Source organism: Corvus kubaryi, unplaced genomic scaffold (genome assembly GCF_017639235.1).
Source record: "Corvus kubaryi isolate FWS band 111438036 unplaced genomic scaffold, C.kubaryi_AGA036_p1.0 69, whole genome shotgun sequence".
NCBI classification, from domain to species: Eukaryota; Metazoa; Chordata; class Aves; order Passeriformes; family Corvidae; genus Corvus; species Corvus kubaryi.
Window position 1 is genome coordinate 10114542 of NW_024582057.1, and position 25439 is coordinate 10139980.

A 25439-nucleotide genomic window follows, 5' to 3' on the forward strand; every position below is an offset into this window, starting at 1 on the left:
CTTTTCCTGGTTGACCATGGCTGACATGAAAAAGCCAAACATTAACATCTGATAGTATCTGAAATAAAGATGAAGCTACATACACAAGTGGATATGCCTTATTACCCATCCCTTTAATTAATGAGCAGAATCTTATGTGCTGAAGGAAAAAGCAGTCTCACAGCTGATGATCTTTCCCTATCGGTGGGTGGATGAAGCACAGCTGAAAAGCAGGCACATCTTTAGCAGTAAAGCTCAATTGTTGCTCACTGCATTTCCTCAGCACAGTTCCTGTAAAACACATCCAAAAGCTAATCATCTTGGTCTCCTACTTTGGAAATACATTTGCAGAACTGCATTCAAGGTTAGGAATGAATTTTTAAATTCTGTAGAATTTATACATATAAACATGGTCTGTAGCACCAAGTATGTGGTCAGAACTCAAACCTTTTCTCATCAGAAATAAAAATCATATGACTAGAGTTATAGGTCAGCTCTGTCCTGTCTACAGGGCTCATACCCCCCTTTTACAAAAGTCTCTGTACACAATTGTCAAACTTGTACCGAAAAAATAATTAGAAGACTGAGGCAGATGGTCAGAACTAGATAATTTTAGAGGAAAAGAAGCAAAAACAGTACTTTGGGTTTTTGTTTGCTGCTTCGGGTAGATCTCTACAGAGGTTGAGGAAATATGGAGACTACAGCACTAGAGGCTTCTGCATTACTTACTTGTATAGTATAAGCTAAATTCTAATCTGTTCTTATTTTCTGCTCGTTTCACAGTGCAAATAAATGTATGAAGAGAGCATTCCGCACTGACATGAAAGGAGTAAGGCCAATATGGCAGCACGGCCTTCTCAGTTGAATTTTCTATTCTTGCTATTTTTACCATGTTTTAAACATAATGTACACTGACATCATAATTTAATCTCTCCTTTTTCACAGCAGGCTATGGTTGTTTGGAATACCACACACTTCCACTACAGACTTTAACACAAAGGTGACTGAAACAGGGAAAGGAAAATACAAAAGCACACAAGAGAAAACTCTTAAATTTCATAGGTTTTAAATCCTATTTTTGGACATTCCTTTTATTTTCAACAGCAAGGCTCTTTTGTGTGTAGGCACCCAAGCCCCCCACAACAACTTATTCCCAGCCACAGCTGTCCAACTGTGGACGATGGTGTGCAGACACACAAGGCTGTGTGCCTGTACATCTCTCCCTACCTACACAGACATGCACTATTTACAGCCCTTGTCTCTCATCACCTCTCCTCCTCTACCTGCCCCACTGAACCGAACACTAAAGCAGGAAATAATTGTCACATGAAGCTGTTGACACACTTCCTGCTCTCCTGCAGCTTAGAGGGGAGAAGTTCTGTGGGGTCAGATAACCCATCCCAGCATGCCCAGTGGGGCACACTATCTCCAAGAAGATAAAATTCTGTAATGCATCCTGGCATAAGCTCTGCAATACTGAATTTCTGAGGCAGACACTGACATCCCATTTTAACTGCATGCCTCGGAACACAGAAGACTGCTAATCCTGTTATACTCCAGCCAAACCATCCATGTTGTGAGCTGTGTCACAGGCAATGCTCACAACAGAAATCTCACATAGTGAAAAATGGTTAGGTTTAGCTGTTAGAAGCACCAAACAGCAGGCCACATCCCAGATAAAAGCCTCACAACAGCAAGTTCCACCACTCCATAACACCTTACGCATGACATCTCTCTCTCTTCTACATTAAGCATGTAGCTTTTTAGGTTTTGGAAGTGGTAAATGAGGAACGCCCTCATCACATCCTCCTCACTCTGTTAAAATACACGTTCTTTGCCCCATCCTTCTGCATTTGATATTCAAATAGCAAATGGTGGCAGATTTGCCATGCAAGTAATTGTGCCAGTTCCAGAACCATCATGACAACTTTATGCAGACAAAATGCTTTAAAGCTGTGAAGATGTTGCTCTCTTTCCCCTCTGCTCCCCCTCCCAGTTGCATAAGCTTATTTTTCAACATTTGGCAAGAGAACGAATACATTCGATCACAAAGGACCAAATCTGTTGCTGTTGTTTACCTTTTAAGATTCCTTAATTAGGCCTCCAATTTTTGGAAAGAAAAAGGAAAGAAATGCACTGTGGTATAGAACTATCAATATTAACGAACAAGACATCTCCAGCTTTTAAAAATATTCTGTTTGAGGCTAAATCAGCATATCTAAAAGTGACCTATTTGGAATAAGTATGTCACCAAGTTCGATATTTAGGTCAGTATTTGTGCAGTAACTCCAGTCTGTCCTGAAAACAGGAGTTCTGTTCACCTCAGGACACATACGTATAGGAAAATCAATCCTAACACCTCTTCACCTTCCAAAAATTTACTGAGGCAGAGCACAAGAGCTGTCTTGGCTATGATAGATTCCACTGTTAGAATGAATCTGATTATACAGGAGCAATGCTTATTTTTAATTAAATTAAACCCAAGTTTCCACAAACATGAATTCAAATCTTTTCTAGCATACACATATTTATTGCAGGAGTGATGCATTAGGATTTGTCTCATTCTGAAACACCACTAAAAAGTCAACATTGCCAATATTCTGTGGGGAGAAAGTGTGCAGAGCAAGCATTCTTTGCAAGTCTCCTTTCAAGACTGAGCTTGTTATTTAAAAGTTAAGACAACATCATCTTCTAGCTCTTTTGAAGTATTCGGAAGACAGACGTGAAAATTTTTTTCATAGTTAAAAACAAATTGGGCAATTTTAACGAAATATTTTACCACGGATTTGCTTCTGCATTAAAATTTATAATTAAAGCTTTCACTACACTAAATAAGAATCAGAAGCCTCAGTTTTCAGCAGCACACATCAGGAGCATAAAGGACTGCCGAAGAACTACCATTGAATATAAATTAACACAAATGTCATTTTCAAAACAAATGCCATTAAACATCTATATTTAAAACACAGTCTTAGATATTATTCATAACAACTCACAAAAGTGCAAGTACTGTATACATTACCAGTATTAGGAAAGAATGTGTAAGCACCATGTGACCTAGCCCATTGCAAGCAACTAGAAGCTAAGTTTCAGGGCCATCATATCTCCCTTCCTAAATTAGCTTGTTTTTAGAAATATAGTGCTTTACACAGTATTTTCTTGGTGAGCAGGAGTATTTCAGCAGCTTTGAACTTGAGTAGTTTCCAAACACCTGAGGCAGAACATCTCATATAAATGTTGGGTTTTTTTCCCGGCATAAGAATGTTAGTTTGCCTGAACTACAGAGCTGAAGATTCAACTTTTCTCTTTTCTTTACACATGTAAATCAGGTGTGTTGCACTTTACAATTAAGCACTTTGACACAAACAGCATCAGCTGGAGGAAATTTGAGTTACTTTTGCAGCATTACTAGTTTCCCTGTTTCTGTTCTTCAGAAACAGTGCTTCTGTGCAGCACCTCCCACACGACTGCCTTGCATACAATCATGCCTGTCGCTGTTTTTCAGTCTAAGGACAGGAACCCCAAACATCAAAAAAACAACCTGAAGTGGCAAAGTACTGTTTGAGAATCCATGAATGCAGAATGCCGTGTTTCAGGTTTGGGGGCTGGGAATTAAGGGAAATGCCTCATTTTTCCTCGAAGCATGTTTTACCAACTAAAAGAATAGCAAAGAGAGTTTCTTCACTTCTGACAGTCTGAAAAGACACTTGAAACTATGTATTTTCTTTCTACACTTACATAAAAATGGGAGGTTATCGTGAGTGCATGGGGATATGTTCTCATGCTGGCTATCATCCCGATGCTGTTAGTCATTTGGGTGAACCAGAAAGAGAGAAGCACAGCATGGCACAAAACAAGCTTATGCTGCCAGTAATTCAGAGGGGCTTTCTGGCCATTTATCTCTAGCTCTGAAGCTCATTGTTTTCCACTGTTTTCCTCACTCATTAGATTTGCCTTTCATTTATCTGATGTCAAACCCTGTGGAGATGAAAGGACACTACTGTCCTAGAGACAACCCCAAAGCAGCAAGAATTTAAAAACCTGACAGACCGTGCCTCACCATCTCATAAAATATGCCTTGGGGACTTCTACCTTGAGGCTTAACAGACCTAAGCAGATATGCCAGAACAGCTTCTTTAAAAAAAGAGTTTTAAAACTTACTAGAAAAAAAAACTTAGATGACATTTTAAATGATGCATGTGCTAGAAGGTGCCTTAGTTACTGTTTGAAGAAAGTTTGACAGAAAATCAAACCTCTTAAAAAAAGCCCACAACCTAGGCTGTATCATTGGCAATTGGCTGGGTAATACATTATTGCAATCTAAAGCCAAAACAGAACAAGTGCTACATGAGTGTCTCCAACTAGTAACATAGTAAAGAGCATGGACAGTCCTGTCAGCTACAAAACTAATGAAAAGTTTAGGCACAACTACAAAACCCAGTAGACCATGCTGACAGCATAGCAAAAGAACATGCGTGGTAAAAAAGTATGAAAAATATAATGGTTCAAGATATATAAGTTTTTAGCAAAAAAGTGGCAGGGATTGAGAGATAGAACAGACAACTGCAAAAACGCCTTTCAACAACACAAAGTGGAACTGAAGAGTCAAACGAAATAATGCAGGCCCTAAATTCCTATAATTAATTGTATTCTAAGCCCAGTATAAAATTTGCTTTACAAAGGTTTTAGTTAGTAACCATTTTTCACTAACAGAAAATTATTTGCTTACTACAAAAAACCCCAAAATCAAATAGTTATAAAACTAAAGAGAGATTCAGCAACATTTCAAAGCAGGAAAAAAAATCCTTTACTCTAGCAATTTAATATTTAGGTTCTGTGTAAGGAATGAACCAAAAAAATCCCTGATATTATTTTATGTTTTAAAAACACTGGAATAAAGCTTTTTAAACTGAAATGTTGACAGATATATTTGTCATCCTTGCTGTTGTAATGATCTCACTAGATCCATCCAGCTGATAAAGTAAGAAAATGGAGAAAGCTCAGCACAGAACTTTGCTTACACAACCTTGGTAGAAAGAAGTCCTGGTGTAAATGCAGAAAAATTCACCTCCCTATTGCCTGTTACCAAGAGCTCACAAACTGAGTATTTCCACGCAACACTAACAGCAGCAACAGCAGTTCTTGGCAAACAACCCAGAAGAGGGACATTATCAATGCATGGAGAAGACTGAACTGGGAGAAACTGTCCAAAGATCCCATTCACACCAGAATTAGCACCATTCTCACCTTTGATGCTTGTCGCAGCCAACGCAGATATTCAGTGAAGTTATCGAAACAAATGTAGTAGGTCTGGCTTTGAGGTCCAGAGGAGCTAAATGCTAAACAGTGCTGGTGCTTTTTCACTTCTTCCACCTACAGCAGAGACACAAAACTGTGAGTCAACAAGAATCAAAACCCTCTTTGCAGAACTCCCCAAGGCGAAGTGAAAGTACGTTCAAGAGGAGATCATCAAGTAGAGCTGGACTAACCATCTCAAACACCCAAGCTGGATCTTGGCTGTCAAATATTCATGAAATCTACACAAGCAGGAATGAGAACAGAAGGAGGACAGAACTAACAGAGAAAACCACCAAGAACATCAACATTTTAATAGAAAGTGAACACCATAAAAGGTGTGCCAGTGAAACGCATTAAAGGCTGTTCTTATGCTACCTAAAAAAAATACAATTTATACTCCTTAGTTATTAAAAACAGGCTTAACAAAATGCTTCTCTTACAGCCCAATTAAATTCTTTGGCATTTCTCAACTTGCTAAAAAACACCCAGAATACATCATTCTGCTACCATACACGAGAAGTCCCACACAACTTATGGTCTCAATGTCTCAGTACAGCATTCTGGAAAGCCTTTGCAAACCAGGAAGTGCAGAGTATTTATGGGGTTGAGGAAGAATATCTTTTGAGCAATAATTTAAAAAACACTTAGTTCTGTGCCAAGCACCCTCCTCCCAAGCTTTGTCAGCAGAAGCCCTCAGTACATTTTTCTGAGCTTAGTTATCCTTTTCTTTTAAAATTTGTTGTCAACTTTCTGCTTAACACAGTCTGCATGTTTTACATCACATAAGGTGTTTCTATGCAAAAGCTACTTCGAAATTCCATGTTAAGCAATTAAAAAAGATACATAATGATTTCCCATTTTAAATTAAAAGAAATATATTGAGATGAAAAGAATAGTCATCTCAAAGAGAAGGCTGATGGGAACCTTAATCCTGTCCTTTATAGCAACCTACAGCCAGGAATACAGTTCACTGTCAAGAGTTCACACCCTGTTGCCAAAAGAGGACAATGTCTCTACTTCAGTATTTCCCGGGAAGAGTTGGAGAATCATGTGAAGAATCAAAAAAGAGGCAGGAGAAACAGCTCGTAGAAGGCAGCACTACTTTTCACACTGCTAGTTATAGAATATTAATGAATCAGCTCTAGTCTGCATATATAATATTGTGAAGCTTGTTTCTCTCCAAACAATTCTTTAGAATTCAACTTACCAGTATGTAAGGTAAAGGAGGATTATTTAAGGTGTAAATTCATCCTCAAGCTGATAATTCTCTTCCCATTACCTCAGCCAAACAAGCCAATAATAGTGTTTTGAAACACTATTTAGGTTGAAATAGTAAAGTTGTAATCTTACTGCCTCCACTACAGTTTCACAGAAGGGCTAAAGTGGGAAGGAACCTCTAGAGGTCATCTGGTTCAATCCCCTGCTCAAGCAGGTCCACCTAAAGCCAGTTGCCCAGAACCACGTCCAGATGGTTCTTAAGTATCTCCAGGGGTGATGGATATGCCATCACCCATCTGGGTAACCTATGCCAGTGCTCAGTCACCAGCACAGTGGGAAAAAACAAATTTCCTCATGTTAAGTCTGGAACTCCTGGGTTTCAGATGTAATCCATCAGGAAATAGTTCCGTTTCAGCTTTTCACATGGAAAAATGTTTGTTGCTGTTAGCTTACAACAGACAACTACTCATACAGTGCTGAGCACTCAAAACTCCCACAATGTTCAAAATAAGCCCATGCCCTTATTTGTTAATTTTTCAGAACTTAAGAGTAACCCAGCATGGATAAAACCTGGATGAAGAGGCACGGCACAGATCATACACAATAGACCTGTGCATATATCCTTTGGCTGTATACTATTGCATATATAAACCACTAAACACTGCACACAAGAAAAAACATTGTGCATCCATTGCTTTTCTTTGTAGTGTTAATTCAAACATTCTAAACTGTTAAATATGACTAACCATAATCAAAAGTCATAATCAAAAACTTTGAAAATTCCATTTATAGAAACAAGCTTTTGGGGAGTCAGAACCATCCTAATTGAATGCAATCTTCTCTTCATAAAGAGACAGGGGGTTAACCAAGCAAACAAAACAAAATATCTTACTTTTCCACCAATTAAAGGGAGGACATGCATCTTTCCAGTCTGGCTTTCTTTTACTGATGAGACAATTAGGCATGTTCCACAAAGGATAGCTTGGCGTCTTGTCCATCTGTTGACTGGCAAATGTATTTTCCCTTTTCGAACATTGTACATTCCTGAGAGCTGAATCCGTTCGGAGCTGCCAGTGCTGTGGGGCTTTCCTGAAATAGAAACAAAAGCATCCACTTAATCACAGAAAATCTTTGCCTCTTTCACTCAAGTCATCCTGAGACTTGATCAGCAAATTTTAAAGCTACAAACTGCAGCATGACAAATGAAATGCAGCTTCAAAACCATGCAAGCAGGTAATTTAATATTAGTTTCAGTACAGTCTTCTTCCATAGGTAGAAGGATACGACAGGTTGGTATCATGAGGAGCAGGTCACATTAAATAATTTGCAATAATCACAGAAGCACCAATTAATGGTATCAGCCTTCTGTATGGAACTTGGAAATCAAATGTTTATCCACAACAATAAGTAATTGGTTATTGTTGAGTTCACACGGCCTGTGTGGTAACTGCAGAAGGGGGGATGTACTGCATTCTGACCCGTATCTTTGCATTTCCATGTCTCTTCTGGCTTATCCTTCAGGTCACGGTTTGAATAGCTTCAAAAGCTTCCCAAAGAATACACTTCCTACCTTCCGCAGCCTGCACTGCTCAGTCCAAACCCCATAGCAGAGGTAGCACACTCGGCCATTATGTTAGCAGGTGCAACCTAGATGAAACCCCTCAAAGACCCTGCTTTACTCTGAGTAGAGATTCAGGAAGAGTAAAGTTCTTTTGTCTGTATTATAATGAATTCACTATTTGTAGTAATTCAGATTATTAGCACAACTACCAATTAGACCGAATCTGTTAAGTTATTTTAAACATCTCAGATTCTACTAATCTAATCTTATTAATAAAAATCCTACTCTACAGAAAACATCATGAGCAATGGCAACACAAAGACAAGCATCTCTCATCTCTGCTCTTTCAGGATATAAACAGGAGGCACAATTTACTCATTCTAATCTGATTTATCTACACCAAGTTACCCTATCAAACTCTAAACAGTCCAGCCCAGATCTGAGTCATCTGAATATATCTAAGTCTTTTGCAAACAGAGACAAGAGCTAATCATGTTCAGGTTAAACCAGTTCAAATTTGTGTAAGAACACCGGTGTTGGTGAACTTTGGGAGAGAGCTCCCCTGGATAAACAAACCAAAGGGTATGTTAATTCCAAGTAGTTTTCCCATCATGATAAAAGATAAATCACTAATTTTCCTGCGCTAGCGTTTACCAAAATCCTTAAATACAAGGAATTAATAACTATTTAGGACTCCAGAAAAGCAGAGAGTTGATTCTGTTGTCTAACACCAATATTTCAGAGCCATGCCCACAGAACTCCAGTGGTGGCAAGTGCTGCACACTGTTACTTCAACTTGCTATTATTCCTGCTTGCATGACAGCTCATTTGTCTCAATGAGGCTCCTCTTGCCTTCAAATTATCTATGGAATGACAGAAGACACCTACAACATGCCCTACCCACTGCCATTCTCTCACCCTCGCCTAGCCTGCAACAGTTCTCGTCCTTATCTTTGAAAGCTACCTTTTTGAATCTTACTGCCAGTTTAATGAGCCAACACTTGGCAGAGTTCCCTCAAGACTTGCTCTGCTCTAATAAACACTAGCATGTAGGCTACCAATATCTGCCAGTTTGGATCTGCAGGAACATCACTACTGCTTGAAGCTGAAACACCGAAACTTTAATGCCCACAAGGTATCAGCATCAAATTCAAAAATAGGTGCTCCAAGAAAGCAATAGTTACACCGCCAAGCAAATTCATATCCAACCAAAGAAGCTGTGGATTAACTCTTTGCCCAACAGAATGGCGGGAAATGGGACACCCATTCCATGCAAAGACACAAGACAACTGATACAGAATACAAGCGAGTAAATCAGAGCAGCTCAGCCTTAAACAGAAAAGCTGAATCAAACATTACATTTGTAATATGAAACATCTGGTTCTTGAAGAAACTGAGAATTTACCTAGCTTGTGCAGAATCATGGCCTTCATGCCACAGAGCACTGATTAAAGAATTAACCACACACACAAACAACCAAATCTCTGTAATGGAGTAAAAATGCCTGGTAAATACTAGTAGCACAGTTGCATAAGGAATAGCCGTCAGGGACATGTGCAGTTTCACCTCAAAAATTACGTTTTATAATCATCTTCCCAGGTCTTTTTTCTGACTGTGTGCTCTGTAATTTCACAGGAAAGCAGAACCCACTGCTGGTAGAAACCCTCCGAGACTGCAAGGCATAACCTCAATCTCTTGGGAAGACAAGCTCATTTAGCATTTCAACATAATCAAATGCAACTTTCAGGAACATTCAGGAACAAAGGCTGTAATTTGCACTTAATATGGGCAGACCTGTGTCCTGGAAAACACCAAACCTCAGAAGTTTTTCAGTAACATGGTGGATAGCAAAGAGTATGAGCTCTGGCTGTAGCACTGCAGCCAAGAGGCTTGGTAGGAAACACAACAGCATTCTGAAACAATCAAGTAGTAGCATTATCCTGCCTAGTCCAGTGATTAAAAGACTACCACACTAGGTACTCACACTTCACAAAGGGTACTGAAAAGTTAGTCTTGGAAAAACAACAGAGGAAAATAAATTCAGATGCCTGAGAAATCTGCTTTCTAGGACCAGACTCTCTTGGACTAGATACATGATCTTAGGCACAGCTGGACCTGTAAAACTACTCAGAAGTCTCTAAAACATAGCTGTTAAAATTTCATGTAAATTCACAGAGTTTGTAAGTCACAAGATACGGTAACAATTACTACAATCAGTAAAGGTTTACTAGAAAAGCCAGAAGAGAGCTATCACTAGAAGTATTCCTGCTAGATGTGAACTATATTTTCTCTCAAATTTCGTATTTGAATGGAAAATTACTGAAATAAGAACCTTCAGTTACTCCTATAAATACAAAAAAAAAAAAAAAAAAATTAAATAACCCCTTTAAACTCAAAGGAACCCTTCAAAGGATTTAAGGTGCTTTTTCCCAGCAAGCACTATCCTTTGCTAAGCCAAAGCCAGAAGGTTCTTGGTGAGAACATACAGAAATAAACACTGGACCTATTTCATTAAAGCAAACGGTTTCTCTCTTCCTATTCTTGCCTACTTCACTACATAACCAACCATCTGGTTGGACCAGATGATCTTTCAAGGTTCCTTCCAACCTGGCCTCTTCCATGATTCTGTAACTTGAAAAGCTCATGTTTAATATTGGATCACATGTTGTTGCCTGAGATGCAATCTGCTCACATATTCAGTTTTCTTCCTGCTTAAGGATTGTAATCATTGATATTTGATAGAATAACACTGTGATACTATTATCATGCAAGTGGGGGGGGGGGGGCGGAATGAGTCAAAAGCCACTGGCTTATTTTGATTTTAAGCGGAGGTTAATCAAGGACATACCAACTAGTTGTGGAACTAAATTCCTAAATCTGCCCAAGTATTTTTTGCAGGTAACTGTGAGCAAAAGCTGTTTGAAAAGTAGCAGCCTTGCCTACTGAAAAATAAGCTTGGACAGACTGCAGCTTTAAAGAGCTCAGGTATTAGCTGCCAAGAGAGCATAAAAGCAGGAAAAGTTCAAATGACAGTGAGCTCTGCCACAGCAGAAGCGGGATGGGGTTTGGAAAGAGTGTGAAGCGATCTAAGGCTGTTCCTCACTTCAGGGAGGAAAGCAGCAGGTGGCAGTCTCCTGCAAGAGGGCTCATCCCTGACAGGCCGGGGAGTGGAGGACGAAGGAAAGGCTCAGAACTGCATGTGCCTTTTCTACGACCTGGAAAATAATCAACTCCTAAGGTAAATGACCTTTTTTCTTCCAAGTGTACAGAAAGATGGGGAGAAATCTGGACTACACCAGAATGCCTTTAGGCTACGAATCAAACACCACGAATTATGGCATAACTACAGCATCACCACCAAAAATCCATTGGTTTTGAGGTACTGTGCCAGTGCTAGTGGAAGCACTGTTTCCAGTAAAAGCATCAGCAGTTCTGAAATTATGTTCCTCAATCTGCCTCACAGAGCTCCCATTCAAGATTTAGAAGGCTGCATGAGATTCACATACAGATTTTTCTTCAGTTTTAACTAACCCTGAAGGGAGCAAATGAGTTTTCACAGGGGCCTGTGATAATATACCAAAGCCAACAGTCGTGCAGATAAAATGGTAATGATGATCCTTTGTGGCTTGAAACACAAATGTGAATCCTGCCAAAAACTTTAAATATAATTATTGTTGCACTGATCAGAGTGAAGGCAAATATGCCAGAACATCCAGAAGAGTCACATACCAGAAAATGTTTTTCAAACGCTAAGCCCAACCAAAGCAGTTCGAGTATTTTAGCAAGGAACCATAAAAAGATTATTTTTCATTCCTGTCGGGTCTCCAAGACTACAGCAACTCCTAAGCACCCCCACAACAGGACTTTTGTTCTGTGCAAGGCATTAGAATAGATGCCTCAAGGAATTATGAGCAGACCACTCATTTGGTTATCTTGATATTCATGGCTGAATTCCTCTCAGTTTTAACTTGTCCCAAGTCCTGGAGGGAAACTAGTGGTATTCACAACAAGGACGAAGAAAAGCAAGGAATTTGATTGAAACAGCAGGACTGTCATTGGAACCACAGAACCTACCCTGCTTCATAGGAAGCAGGATGGGACAGGAGTGATCTTTCCATGATGTTAAAGAACTAAGATCTCACCACGGGCAACCTGAGGAAGCTCCAGGTACACAACATACTGACATCCTGCCTGGTGCAGAGACTTCGAACCTCATTAAATAAATACCCACAGCCACTTGCTTTGGATTCTGGAGTAAAGCTTTTTATCCCAGCGATGGAAGGCATATGGAATACATTACCATCAGAAGTTATAAAATACCAGCTCATTATGGGACATAGAAGTACTTGGGGAAGAAAAAAACCCTCTCTTCAGCTATACAGCTGATTAAGTTGCAAGCACTTAGTATTCTCCCGTTTGAAAAGTACAGCCAATAAACTCTGCCTCTGAAGAGCGACTTAAGACATTACGAAAATAAGAGCAGGGAAATGTGTTGACATAAGAAACACGTTCACTTCTGTGCAGCAGGTCTTATTTTTATTACTAATATTGGTTTGATGGAATGCAAAATAAAAATTCCTCATGACCTGCATGGTGCAGGCAGCCCGGCCAGCTGGAGAGACTGCCCACCCTGAGCCGTCTCAGGTATTTACCAGTGGTAAGAGAGGCTTAAGTTATTGTTCAATAGGAATAGTGTTGAAGTTTGAGACTTTTCAGAAGAGACTGCATTAATTCCGGGTGCCTAATTTAAGGATGTACTTTTCCTGCTACAGCTGGGCAGCTACAGAGGTCATCATCCTCATCTGCACATTGTTGGGCCCCTGGCCCAAGGCCAGCATTGCATCAGCCCTACCACATCAGCTGTTCCTCGCAAGCTGTCCCCGAGCCCTTTCAGACAAAACAGGCTGCTTTAATTTCTTGCTTCTCTTTTTGACTGAGAGGCCTTAAGGACAGCTCATGGTGAGTAGCTCAGCACGGAGAGCAGAGGAATGGCAGATAGGGGCCAGAGCTGTGACATAGTGGCTGCTGCTAGAGAAACCCACCCACAGCTTTCAGCAAGTCATTTCAGAAACAAGGTATTTCACACGCTAATATGCTGTGAATATGAATTCTTGTACTCATTGTGATGCCTTTTCCTGGTCTTAAAATCAAGAGTCATAGACGGTTAGAAGGGGAAAAGGGATTTCACCTTGGTATTTTTTTTTAAGGATCCTTAGGTGTACACGTCCAGGTCATATGCATCGAGATGCACCCCGCCGAGTGTCTCTCCCCCCCAACATTGGGTATAACATTATAGGTTTTACTAATTAGCATATCTATCAAAGATTCCCCAATGAGAGGCTCAAGTGAGCCCCCCTCCCCAAGGAACCTTCCCCTGGATGGTTCTATCTTGGTTTACAGAATGTGTTCTGGAGAGGACCTTGGGGTCTGGGGCACACTGATCCCTAGCTACAAAGCTTCTAAAATGTTTAGTCTCTTAGCTTGACAAACAAGTCCAAGAATGTAGGCAAAAAGCACTAGGAATACAGAAGTTGTAAAAGATATAACAGGGGTATAAAAGAAAAGGCAAAAATCTTCATGGCATCAATTGGAGAAAAAGAACACCCAAAAACCACCATTCAGTTTTGAACATTTTGGTCTGAATCCACTTGGGAAAGCTGGGCTACTACCTAGCTGGTCAGGGGGAGCCAGCAGGAGTACCTGGAGCACCATCCCCCACCACATCACTGAACCAAAATCAGCAATGCCTCATCCCACCTTGCCAGCAAACCTGCAAATCAAAGCTCAGCACTGGTCCTGCCTAAATATAAGCGCAAAGAGGCCTCAATTAGCTCAAAACACTGAAAGCCCTGGAGTGTCTTTGCCCACCTTTTGGGAAACTATGCCACAATTACTGTTGCTGAAACCTTACTGCCAGATCATTCTGCAGATTTCTGCTTTTGCTCAAGACCTTTCATTAAATACAGATGAAGCTACTGCCTGCAATGTTTTTGAAGCTTCTCAGTCATGTAAGGCTGCTTCCCCTTTCATTCTTGTCAAACTAAGGACAGCAGTGATAACTTCAGGCAAGCCCCAGTGCAATGAGATGTATAAAAATAAACCAGCAAGTTAGATTTAAAAAAAAATTTAAAAAGAGGGTGGCAAAGGAAGCACAAATAATACGAATGAAACCTCAAACTATTGTACTGCTCTTTTTATTTGAAACTTACAGAGAAAACCTACATACAGATACATGCTTATTAGAAGTATTTTTTCTTGTCCACACTGTCATAATTTAGGAAAAAAGGCACAGAATTAGGAGGTTTTATATTTAACTAAGACCAAGGATTCACCTCACAGTCTCTACCAGCAGGCTGCTTTTGCAGAGGTAACAGACCAAGAATATATATCAAAATTTCACCTGGCAAATTATTCCAAAATCAGCAATTGAATTCTTGCATTCAAATCTACTTAGACTCTTGAAGATTCCTGCAAGATTTAACACAAGGCTGAAGACTGATTCTGTACTGCTCAGTCAAAGAGGGACTTGGTCACCATTATGCTGTTCTTAAGGGCATGTAACTATCAGCATAGTTACATAGTTTACTCAAGATACTTCTCATTTTGCTGCACTCTGTATTATACGGTGCTGGGGAAGCTCTGAAGTAGTTATGTTTCCTTTAGGAATTAGCAGTTCAAGTACTACTACTTGAAGGCTGTTACCTTTTCACCTGAAAAAGAAAAGCAGACCCCAAATGATGGATTTTACTGAACTGTGTTAAACTCACTTTTTTCTTTAAAGAAACATTCACTATGAGACAAAACTGGCAGAGTAGAACACAGACAAGCCTTTAGTCTTTGTGAAACATGCTCCTCCTACTTTACAGGAAGATCACCCTTAAAAGCAAGCATTACCAGTACATGATACGATACAATAAAACATAGTTAATAGTTTTATAGCCATAATCCTGCCTTCCACTTCAAAGTAAATCCTCACTAGAGGAGAGGTTTGTATGTGTTTCATAGTTCAGAAAATATCCCTTTCCCTGTTGGGGTCTCCCCCCCCCGCCATGTGGTCCTGGGAGAGGGGCTCCGGGGGAAGGCACGGGGTTTTCCTGCCCCTGGTCAGCCTCATTCCCCATTGGTTGTTTTGTGTTCCCCTGCGCAGGCAAGGACCCTCGGGTCCCGGGATTGAGCAGTTCCTTGGCAGATCCCGGCCATGCGGCTGGAGAAATAAACATCTCTGAAACATCTAGCAAGAATCTGTCCATACATATTTCTTTTCCACGGGCCTCGTTGATTGATACACGTGTTACAGTATCTGCACTGTAACAAATGGTGGATAACGCAAGCAGAACGGTCGCCGATCCCCATGGACAGTGACTGATTTGTGAGTAAACTCTGGATTTCTCTTCTTGTTTTTCTGTTCCATCTCTAAACTATGGAGGAACCATGGAAGGACTCTTGGCTCTCCGAGCCGCATATGGACATTTATCTTAAACTTGAAAAGATTCTTGAACAACAATTTGTAAATTTTAGCTTAATTCAAGCTCAAAACGAAATGAAACTTTTCCTTTCATGGTTGTCTAAGAACTTTTTCTGTTTCTTGGGATTTAATTCTTACCAAAGACTTTTGAAAGACCGTTTGGACACAGTTAATTTCTGAGTCAAAATATATGCCGATGGAAGAATATTTTCATGAATATTATTTAATTACCGAGACTGTTGAGCAATGTCAGCTGTGTCCTGGCAAAGGGAAGCCTGCTCAGGGACCGTGTGACCCAGGTCATGTGGATCGAGTGCTCTGCGAGCAGCAGCGAGGCAGTTCCCGCGCGCAGGCGGAGCCACGCGAGCTGCAGTGTCGGCAGCAGAGTGAGGCGCGCGGGAGCGTCGCGACCCGGCGGTGCCCACCCGGCCCCGCGCAGCGCGTGGTGGAGCGAGCCCCGTGAGAGGAGCGGCGCGCGGGCGGCGGTGGCGGTGGAGCAGAGCCGTGCCCAGCCGAAACACGCGCTGGAGCAGGGCACAGGGGGTCATCGCTCGGGGGCCCGGCCGAGACGTGGGCGCAGCCCCAGGCAGCGGCAGCGCAGCTGAGAGCAGAGGGGGCGGCACGTGGGGAGCTGAGCAGCGTGGCCCGGCCTGGCCCATGCGGCCCTGAATGCGACCCTGGGAAGGGCACACAGGCACGAGCAGCCCCGGCAGCACTGACAACCCTGGCAGTTCCAACACGAGAGCGAGCGAAAGAGAAAGCAACAACACAGCGAGACAGAAAACAGCAGCCACTAAGAAAAAGGAAAAAATCACCGTAGCTAAGGTTTTAGGAATAGTAAAATGGTAAAATGTTAGACAAAATTACGGTTTTATAACGAGATGTGACAACCAAAAAGACATATTCCTTCATAGAACTGCTATTAAAAAGAGTAACCCTGAAAAATACATCCCAAGTTTAGGAGATGGAGAAGTAGTAGAGTTCAAAATTGTGCAAGGTAGAAGAGGGTTACAAGCAGCGGAGGTCACTGGGCCTTATGGTGTTCCTGTAAAAGGCAGTGTATATGCTAAAAATCGTAGTCATGTTAGACAATATCTCCATTATAAGCCCCCCCCCCCTACAGTCTCCCTTTCCTAATCCCACCTTTCCCTTTTATCCTATGTCCTATTACCCCCACTGTATTCCCAATCCATTTTTCCACCCATGGTTTCCCTCACAAAACCATGCCTTTGCCAATTGTTTCCCCAAAAATCCCTTTCCAATGACGAGTGGGGGATGAAGAGGGGGAGGGAAGAAATTAACTATTGTTGTTTAGAGTTCCAACAGGTACAAATGGAAGAAACCCTCTCCTGCATCAGTTTCCCACAAAGCATGCCCAGAGAGTCCTGTCTCCCTTCTGTCAGCCTTAAGATGTTCCAGAGAATCTGTTTGGACATTTAAAGACTCAGGAGGGTGGCTTGTTTTGAAATTGTCCTTATTATCTCATGTTTATCCAGTTGTTTTCAACGTTAAGTTTTAAATCTCTTTTTATTAAAAATAAACGGGTGAAATGTCGGGGTCCCTTCCCCCTGCCATGGAGCCCTGGGAGAGGGGCCCTGAGGGCACAGACACAGGGTTTCCCTGCTCCTGGTCAGCCTTGTTCCCCATGGGTTGTTTTGTGTTCCCCTGCGCGGGCAAGGACCCTCGGGTCCGTGATTGCCTCAGTTCCTGGGCAGATCCCGGCCATGTGGCTGGAGAAATAAACATCTCTGAAACATCTAGCAAGATTGATACACGTGTTGCAGTATCCCCGCTGTAACATTTCCCCACTGAGACAGAGTTCAGTCTTTGTTCACCTGATCATTCCCTTTATCTTGTTCTTGACAAGACTCACCATCTTGACACAGGAGCCCTAAAACCATGGTATCAACACTTGAATGGATATCAAAGGCAAAATGCAACAAAAATTACTTCTCTGAAAAGCTTTTCTATCACGTGCCATGTATATCACGGCTGTAATACCTCTAATGTCAAAAACTAAGTATCAAAGTATATAAGCATATATAAGAAAAAGCTTCTGAAGAAAAACCTATCAGTGATTCAGGAGAATTCATTGAAGAGTTGTTGTTAACCAGCACAACTCCTTCACTAGGATGACCTAATAAAGGCAACAGGCTAAAGCAGGGTATGTAGCAGTGGACAGGACTCTACTTGCATTTAAAAGCAAGCAAGCACAGTGGAAATTCATCTGGATTACTACGTAGAGACAGCAAAACCAAAGCCTTGGAATGCAATTGTTCTGATTGCAACAAGTAAACTCCAAATCTAGCTGCTCCAATGTATTTTGACAGATTTTAAAGTTCCATTTGTACAAGCAAAGGCCCTTAAACACAGACACACCCCCAACAAACTGAAAACCCACCTGTTCTTAAACTCTTCACCCCATCTATCCCTACAGACTGCTCCTGCAGCTGAAACACAGGTCCTTCACATTCAAACTCTCAGACCTATGCATTCCCATTCACTTCACTTGTCTGCAGGAAATCCAAGCAAGTTACATGCAGTCAGTCAGGTTTGTTTATATTAGCAAAATACAGGCACACTTGATGTCCGAGCTTCTGCTAGCACTAAAAATACAGTGGGGTGTGGGCTGAACTCAGTTGTTTTGTTCAAATAACTCATTTTCAAGAAAGCTCATAAAAGGGAGAGAGTCACCTGGTTTCCAGTAGCAAAATTCAATATCAACTCCTTTGGGAAAGAACCATATGTCACCTCTCCAAGGAGAAATAACTGAAATATCCCAAAAATGTACCATCAAGAAAAAAATGTCATCTTCCTCCTGTGCTTTAACAAAGTTGCAAAAAGCTGCAATATTGGTCTAGAGGCTTCCAGGAAGTATTATCTGTAACAACTTTCCCATCTTGAACTTAGGATTCATTTAAGGAAGCTACTGACTAAGTTCCTCGGTGACATCATCTACCAAGTATTTTTTCTCAAAGTAAATTTAAAACAGAATTAGTCTTACATTGGGAAGACTTGTGCTAAAATCTGGTCAAATTCCTTACATGTATTTCTTTAAAAGAATACTTCAGCAATACATTTCAAGTTATCCCTTATTAAAATTGCCTCAAAAAACTCCACTTTCTCAACAGATTTACAGTTTTATGCACTGATATTAAAGCGGTGAAAATGTAATAGAAGGGGCCAAAAAAATAAGACTTACAAACCTGCCAGTACTTGCCATGACTTTATGACAGCAGGTACAGCTTCAATAGGATGAGATCTAACGAATGCTCAACTGATCTTTCCCCTTTCTTCCCCATTCAGCATCTTAGAGCACAGCTGAACAAAATCCTGGAAATGCACTTTTTTTTTGGTGAAGTCAAAAACTGAATTCTACTTGTTATACTCCCAATGCACAATAAAGCCACAAGCACAGTAAAATCCCTGGCATCCCAAAGGATACTTACCCTGTCTAAAGCAATTGCTGTATTGGCAAAAGCTCTGAGCTAACCAACTCTTTTAGGCAAAGCTTGAATCTTGATGGACTTGAAGAGCAAAATGACACTGAAGTTAACAGCAGCTTTCAGGTTTTATCTGTGTTAGATGTTCAACATGAGGCACAGCAATGTAAGCTCAAAATAACTACTTGAATGCACACTCCTCTGAGAAGGAAGAGTGACAGCCCCTGGCAGAAGTTCATCTGTATGTCTTAGTACTACAACAGAAAGATAGAAATCCATGCTCCTTACCAGCAAAAGTTGAGCAAATCCCCACATGCCCTTGCACGTACCTGCCTTGCCCCAAGGATAGAAGATGTGGGTAGTCAAACATTTTTAAAAAGCTACAGAGGAACACATGCATGCTGGGTCAAGGACTGTTTTGTATGAATGTCATACACAACACAAATGTCATCTTTCAATGTATTCTAGAATAAAATTCCATCAACTGCAAGATGATTAAGCTACTTTGTGTGTTAAAGTTCCAAGTACAGTGATTTTCTCCTTGCTCTTTCATCAGAAGAAACAAGCCAGGTATCCTACATATCTAAATGCATGTATCTAAAAGTCCTTGTTAAGGTAAGACATTTTAAGTATGACACTTCCTACAACAGATCACTGTACAGCATTGTTGTATAGATCAAAATCTAAACCAAAGATTTATCATAGGACCCAGCTGATAAGCAGCTTATGTCAAAACAATTCTGTACTGTATTGCAAGGCTATTACTAGCACATCTCAACTACATCTAGTTTTAAAAAATCACAAATAACTGTGATATGAAACAACACTGAAAAATGTATAACTTCTCCAGTCAAGTCCCTCCGCAGTTCAGCCCTGCAAAGAGAAGGCCAGAATGCTGGATTTGCAACTCTCAACATCTACAATCAAAAGCCACAATACCTAATAAATAAAAAGAGAGGAACAAGTACGTAAAGATTGAGTGACTGCTTTAAACTGCACAGAGACAGAAAAATACAAAAGCCGGAAGGAACAGCACAAGCAATTAGTCAGAGAATGATCTGCCATTTAAAACTCAGCTTCATTAACATGAAATTTCCAAGCTACTGCTAGAAGGAATTCTGGCTGACCTTATAATCCAATCTTACTCCATCAGATCAGCCAATGTGTTCACAACTTGCAAGGTAAGCTTAGTTCATATGCTTCATGTCTACACCTTGGCTGCTTTTCCCATGTACTAGACATCAATGTTTGTACATGCATGTGATTTTATGTAGTATGGTCATACAAACTTTTTTTTAAGGAGCTAGTCAGAGCAGTAACTTTTTTGGTCCTGACTTAAATAAGTAAGCACAGAGTACATACTCAGCTGAAAGTGAGAGCTGCAACAAGGCACAAGGACTCTCTCAGTTGTCCCTGTCTCCCTCTCCTACAACACTGTAGAGACTGTTCCTAACACCACCCTTAACAGCCCTTCTTTTTCACTTCTCTCTTATCAGCAACAGCAGCTTCAAAGAATCGAACAGAAGCTTGGATGATGAAAAAGGAGAGAAAGGATTTGCAGGTTGCCTTGGAAAGCTTCACTACCTGGATTTCTGCCTGCTTATAGCCATCCACCTTGTTTCCTTCCTAAAGAACACAGACCCTTTGATTCACTCTAACTCAACTTCAATCAAGTGTTTTCTTTTTTTGAATTTACATGACAAAGGTTGGATTATGCTGACATACATTAAACGTGTGTCAGCAGTAAAACTGTTCTTCAGACTGCATTCCAGAGGGAAAAAAAAAAAAAACAAGACAGGAGAAGGAAAGCTGATTTTATAAAGTGAGAAGAAGGAAACAGCGGGGAGAGATATGTATCATGAAGAAACATGAAAGGGAACATTTTCCCAATGCTTTTCTACCCTTGGAAACAGGCAGAGAAGATTTATCACATGCCCACAGATATCAGGTTTGACATAGTTTCTTCTCTTTCCTACCTCAGAGACTAGAAGTAACTGGATAGCATATGGGAATTGTCTAGGAGTGCACATCATGCGGTTTTATTACAAAGGAGAGGAAAAAAACCAGAAGAGATTGGCTTTTTCCATTCCCTTTTTAAATTAAATCAACTATCACACATCTGAGTCATCTCCAACCCATCAGTTTTCTGTCCAAAGCACTCCATGGGTCTGTGAAAGGACAATCACAAGTGCTAGCTCATAAGCCTGACTACACTCAAAAGTTTCTTCTTTGATGCTATACATCCCTGTAAGAAAAATGTCGAAAATTTCCACACCCATAGCAAGAGGAGGAAAAAGTCTGTACAAAGGTCCAGTTTTACAAGTACACAGACTGATTTAGAGCTCCTGAAGCCTCAGGAAGTTATCTAGGAGAAATCAAAACAAGTTCAAAAATTTCAGCTTTGACAGGAAAGTGAGTGTGCTAAAAACAACATCAGGAACTTAAATTCATGAGAGCACCACTTTAACTCTGGTTCATGATAATTTTAGAAAGGGATCCATAAATACCCACCATGAGTATTTTGTACAACACTAGGAGGATCAACTTGAAGCTGGGGCTACTTGTCAAAGTTTTCTCCTCTCAGTGGAAATACCCAGAAGAGTCTGAAAAGCCCACCTACATACGAGAGGACCCCATCCTGAAAGTCGAGTATCGTCTCTACTGGCATTTGAATCCAAGACCTCTCAATACCACAAGAGCAATCCAGCTGGAGTGTTCAGTGTAATATGCAGCACAAATCCATGTAAGTATATTGACTGTGGTCAGACCATAATAGTATTTCATTTTTCTGCCCTAGAAATGAATGCTTTCTCTACCATTGGAAAAAATATTGCGGCTATATAGAGACACAGTAGCTAAACTGTTTACTTTGAAAAAAGCTGAGCAACTGAAACAGTTTTACCCTCCATCCTTCTCCAATGCTAGCATCTAAAAACAAACAAAAAGCCCCCAATGAAACCAAAACCATTCCCCTCCAAAGCACATCCTTTAAAAGTTCAGCACATCTTAATCTTACTAAAACTGTATTGAACCCTCCACCCTGTAATCAGGGGAAAAACCTAAAATATGCAAGATCTCATTTAAGCAGGCTCTCCATTTTGATCTACCCACTCTCACTGACCAATTGTCTTAAGAGCCTCGGTCCTTACAGAGGGATCACATTACATTTGTCTTTCTGAAAGTCATATCACAGGTCACCTCCATGCAGAGGAATGCAAATGGCCAGGACTTTATGATCATCTACCCTAACGACCGAAATCCTCTCCTGTGCTATCTCACCTGAATAGAGAGGAGGAACAGAAGATGGTGGATCAAAATCCCCTCATATGCCTCCCCTTTCCAGAGACCCAGTGTGTGAGTGGACACAGCCATACATCCACAACAAGGATCAGCATTAAAGCTCTTCTCTCTAAAACACACATGAAGCTTTGCTGTCAGAAAAACCACAGGAAAAGTCTGTGATGGTCTCTCATTCACAAACATTCGCAGGATTAAGTTTTAAAAGCATTTGGACAGATTTTGAAAATAATCCTTCCCAAAATACTATCACTTTGATTCCTCTGCCCACTCACTCTCCTTTGAGGGAGAACTGAAGAGACCTGAAGGCTCCTGCAGAATTCTTCTTTTTTTTCTTTTTTTGGGGGGGGGTGTTTGGGGGTTTTTTTGGGGGTTTTTTTTTGTTTTGACACTTTCTATCTATGTTCCAAATATCTTCATCTCCATCTCAGCAAGAAAGGAAGAGGTCAAGGATATATTAAATTTGCAGCACTTTATAATATCACAGGAACAAAAATTTGTTTGGTGAAATTTATTATTAGGAGCAAAACAATTTTAATTACAAACTATTTACTTTGCAAATGGGAAGCATGTTGGGTACAAAATGCCAAACATTGCCAACCTCTGAAAGAACATCATTCTATTATACTACAGATCAGTAGAACTCATATGTTTTGATTTTTTTTTTAAATGGAAGTTTCATATACAGTATTGCTACATTAACAGATTCAATGACATATTCTAATTTCTAGGCATTTTAGCTAGTAGATGATTTCTAGATAGCTAAACAGATCACATTTGGCTACAGAAGGACAATGAGACAAACTGAAACACTATAAAATTATTCAGTGTAACATTTTTAATGAAAAATAATCAAATCACAGAATCATAGAGTATCCTGAGTTGGAAGAGACACATCAGGATCCTTGAGTCCAACTCCCGGCCCTGCACAGGACCATCCCCAAGAGTCACACCATGTGCCTGAGAGCATTGCCCAAATGCTTCTTGAACTCTGTCAGGCTCGGTGCTGTGACCGCTGCCCTGGGGAGCCTGTTCCAGTGCCCCAACCCTCAGGGAGAAGAACCTCTTCCCAATACCCAACCCTGACCAGAGAGAAGGCTTTCCCTGGCTGGAACACAGAGCCTCTACCACCCCAGGAGAATCTCCACAAAACCTTGAGGAATCAACTGCTTGGCAGCCAATCATCAGAAACTGCTTCCAGCTTCAAGGAACATTGGCATCTGTATTTTGGTTTTGCTATCAAACCTAAACGAGGAGAAGGCAGCTTGAGAACAGGCTTACACCAGGGGAACATCTGCAAAGGTGCACTGGGAAGTAGGAAGGAGAGGAAAAATTGCCCCTCCAATGCGGGAAAACATTTCCACTTATTGCCCCAGTTTGTCTTGCTCAACATTCTACTCAAATCTGACTTTTTGCAGTGGCCTCCTGCTGGTTTTTGAAGCAAATAAGCCGGTGACCCAGAATGTAATTAAGGGAAAGGAATTGTGTAGTTTACCTCACCCAATTTGCATTTCACATACTAACTCATAGTATGAAAAGCTATTTAGACATACTTTCTCTTGCTGCTCTATTGAACTATTTGCTATTAGAATTGTTAAGATAATGTGAGAACTCACTAGGTGAGTTTAAAAACGCTGATTCACATTTATTTTAATCGTCTTTTTCCTACAAAAGCATACAATTTTTTAGGCTGTTCACAAGCAGAGAGGCTTTGAGCAAGCATAGCAGCTGTACTCAAACATTCATACAACTTGGCATTTCAGCAATTCTTGGCCAGTTTTTTTACCCTATAATCACTTCCTTTCCACTTCCTTGAAGTGCTTTTGGCTATTCCTTTGCCTCAGGTTTTGCTGCTTTCAGGGCAGAACTCACCACTGTCTCTACAAGCTGGCTTTATCAGCGGTTCATGTGCTCCCCAGTGATGACATGAACAGCCCAAAGTCCTGTTAGGAAGGCTTATCCCATAAATCAAGACCACAGTTACTTAACATGGCAGAGATCATTTCCCTGAAGCTACCTTACATTCATGTTACAAATTATACAAAGCACATTACTAGACCAATGCTCAACCTGGAACCAAGAGTGCCATATTGGTCACAGAGGCTTGACAAATTTTGAAATAAACTATGGAAAGCTTGTCCTAATAAACTGTAGGAAAAAGGTCCTCAAATTTGTAGGACACCATTGAGGAATGCTGGCCAGCATATTCTAACATTCAGTAATATGCACAGCAAGCCAACCAGAACTTGCTATGGAAACAAAACTGGCTACTCTTCTCCAAAAAATAGTCTTTGCTTGAATTTGAACTTGGAGATTTGTCACAGAGGTCTTGTCTTACTGAACCATGAAGTACAGTCTGAGGACTTCATGTAGTTTCAAAATACTTTATCTTTGGAAAATAAACTCATCAATCCACCAGAACCTAATCATTATAGGAAACATAACTTTTTAACAACTTCTTAGCTTTTTAACTGAGAAACTTTTTTCTTCAAAGTCCAATCTGAAAGAGATATTGCTCTTAACAGCTTAATTTGCAATAGTCAAATCTATGAAACTTAGTAATTTTAAATTAAGAACATAGATCACCTCTGAAAAAGACTGTACTGCTGTACTAGATTTTTTTTTTTTGTACTAGAAGCAGTTAATTCATAATGAACATGAAGGTGATCTCTTCCAAGACATTTAAAGCCAATGCAAAAAAGACATTCTGAATCTACACGTGGTATTAAGTTTTCACCACACGGAATCCAACACATGGAAAGAAAATTATCATGTTCCCTCAGTAAAGTTTGCTTGGGGAGAATGTGGAAATTATCTAAGAGCACTGTGCTAGGCTTCCGGATATGGGATTGAAACCCAAACTTCTACTACTTGCTTTTCTTGACTTCTAAATTTTATGTATTGTTTACTGTTTTGGGGGGGGGAAGAGAAAAAGGAAAGAAAGCAAAAGCACAAAATTACTTCTAAATCTTTTTATGCAAGCTGCAAGCAGAGCAGCTGTGTTCATCCAACACTCATTAGGGGGGAAAAAATTGTTTTGGAACAAAGTAAATACAATTCAGTACTTGAAGTTAGACTTCAAAATCTGTTTGCAAACTTCACAGTCCTAACTACGTACTGTCACAATGATAACCTCAGTACAATAGCTCAGGACTACATTTACATTTCTTGGAAATAG

The 25439-nt window shown here is 40.5% G+C and overlaps 1 protein-coding gene across 1 annotated transcript in view; it reads right to left on the bottom strand.

Moving 5' to 3' along the window:
- PHLPP1 (PH domain and leucine rich repeat protein phosphatase 1) overlaps positions 1-25439 on the bottom strand; it is a 141528-nt gene that overhangs the window by 56760 nt on the left and 59329 nt on the right. The window contains exons 2-3 of the mRNA XM_042049012.1: positions 7388-7584; positions 5227-5352 (exon numbers count right to left, since the gene is read on the bottom strand). Coding sequence (XP_041904946.1) covers positions 5227-5352; positions 7388-7584 — 323 coding nt within the window. The remainder of the gene's footprint in view (positions 1-5226; positions 5353-7387; positions 7585-25439) is intronic.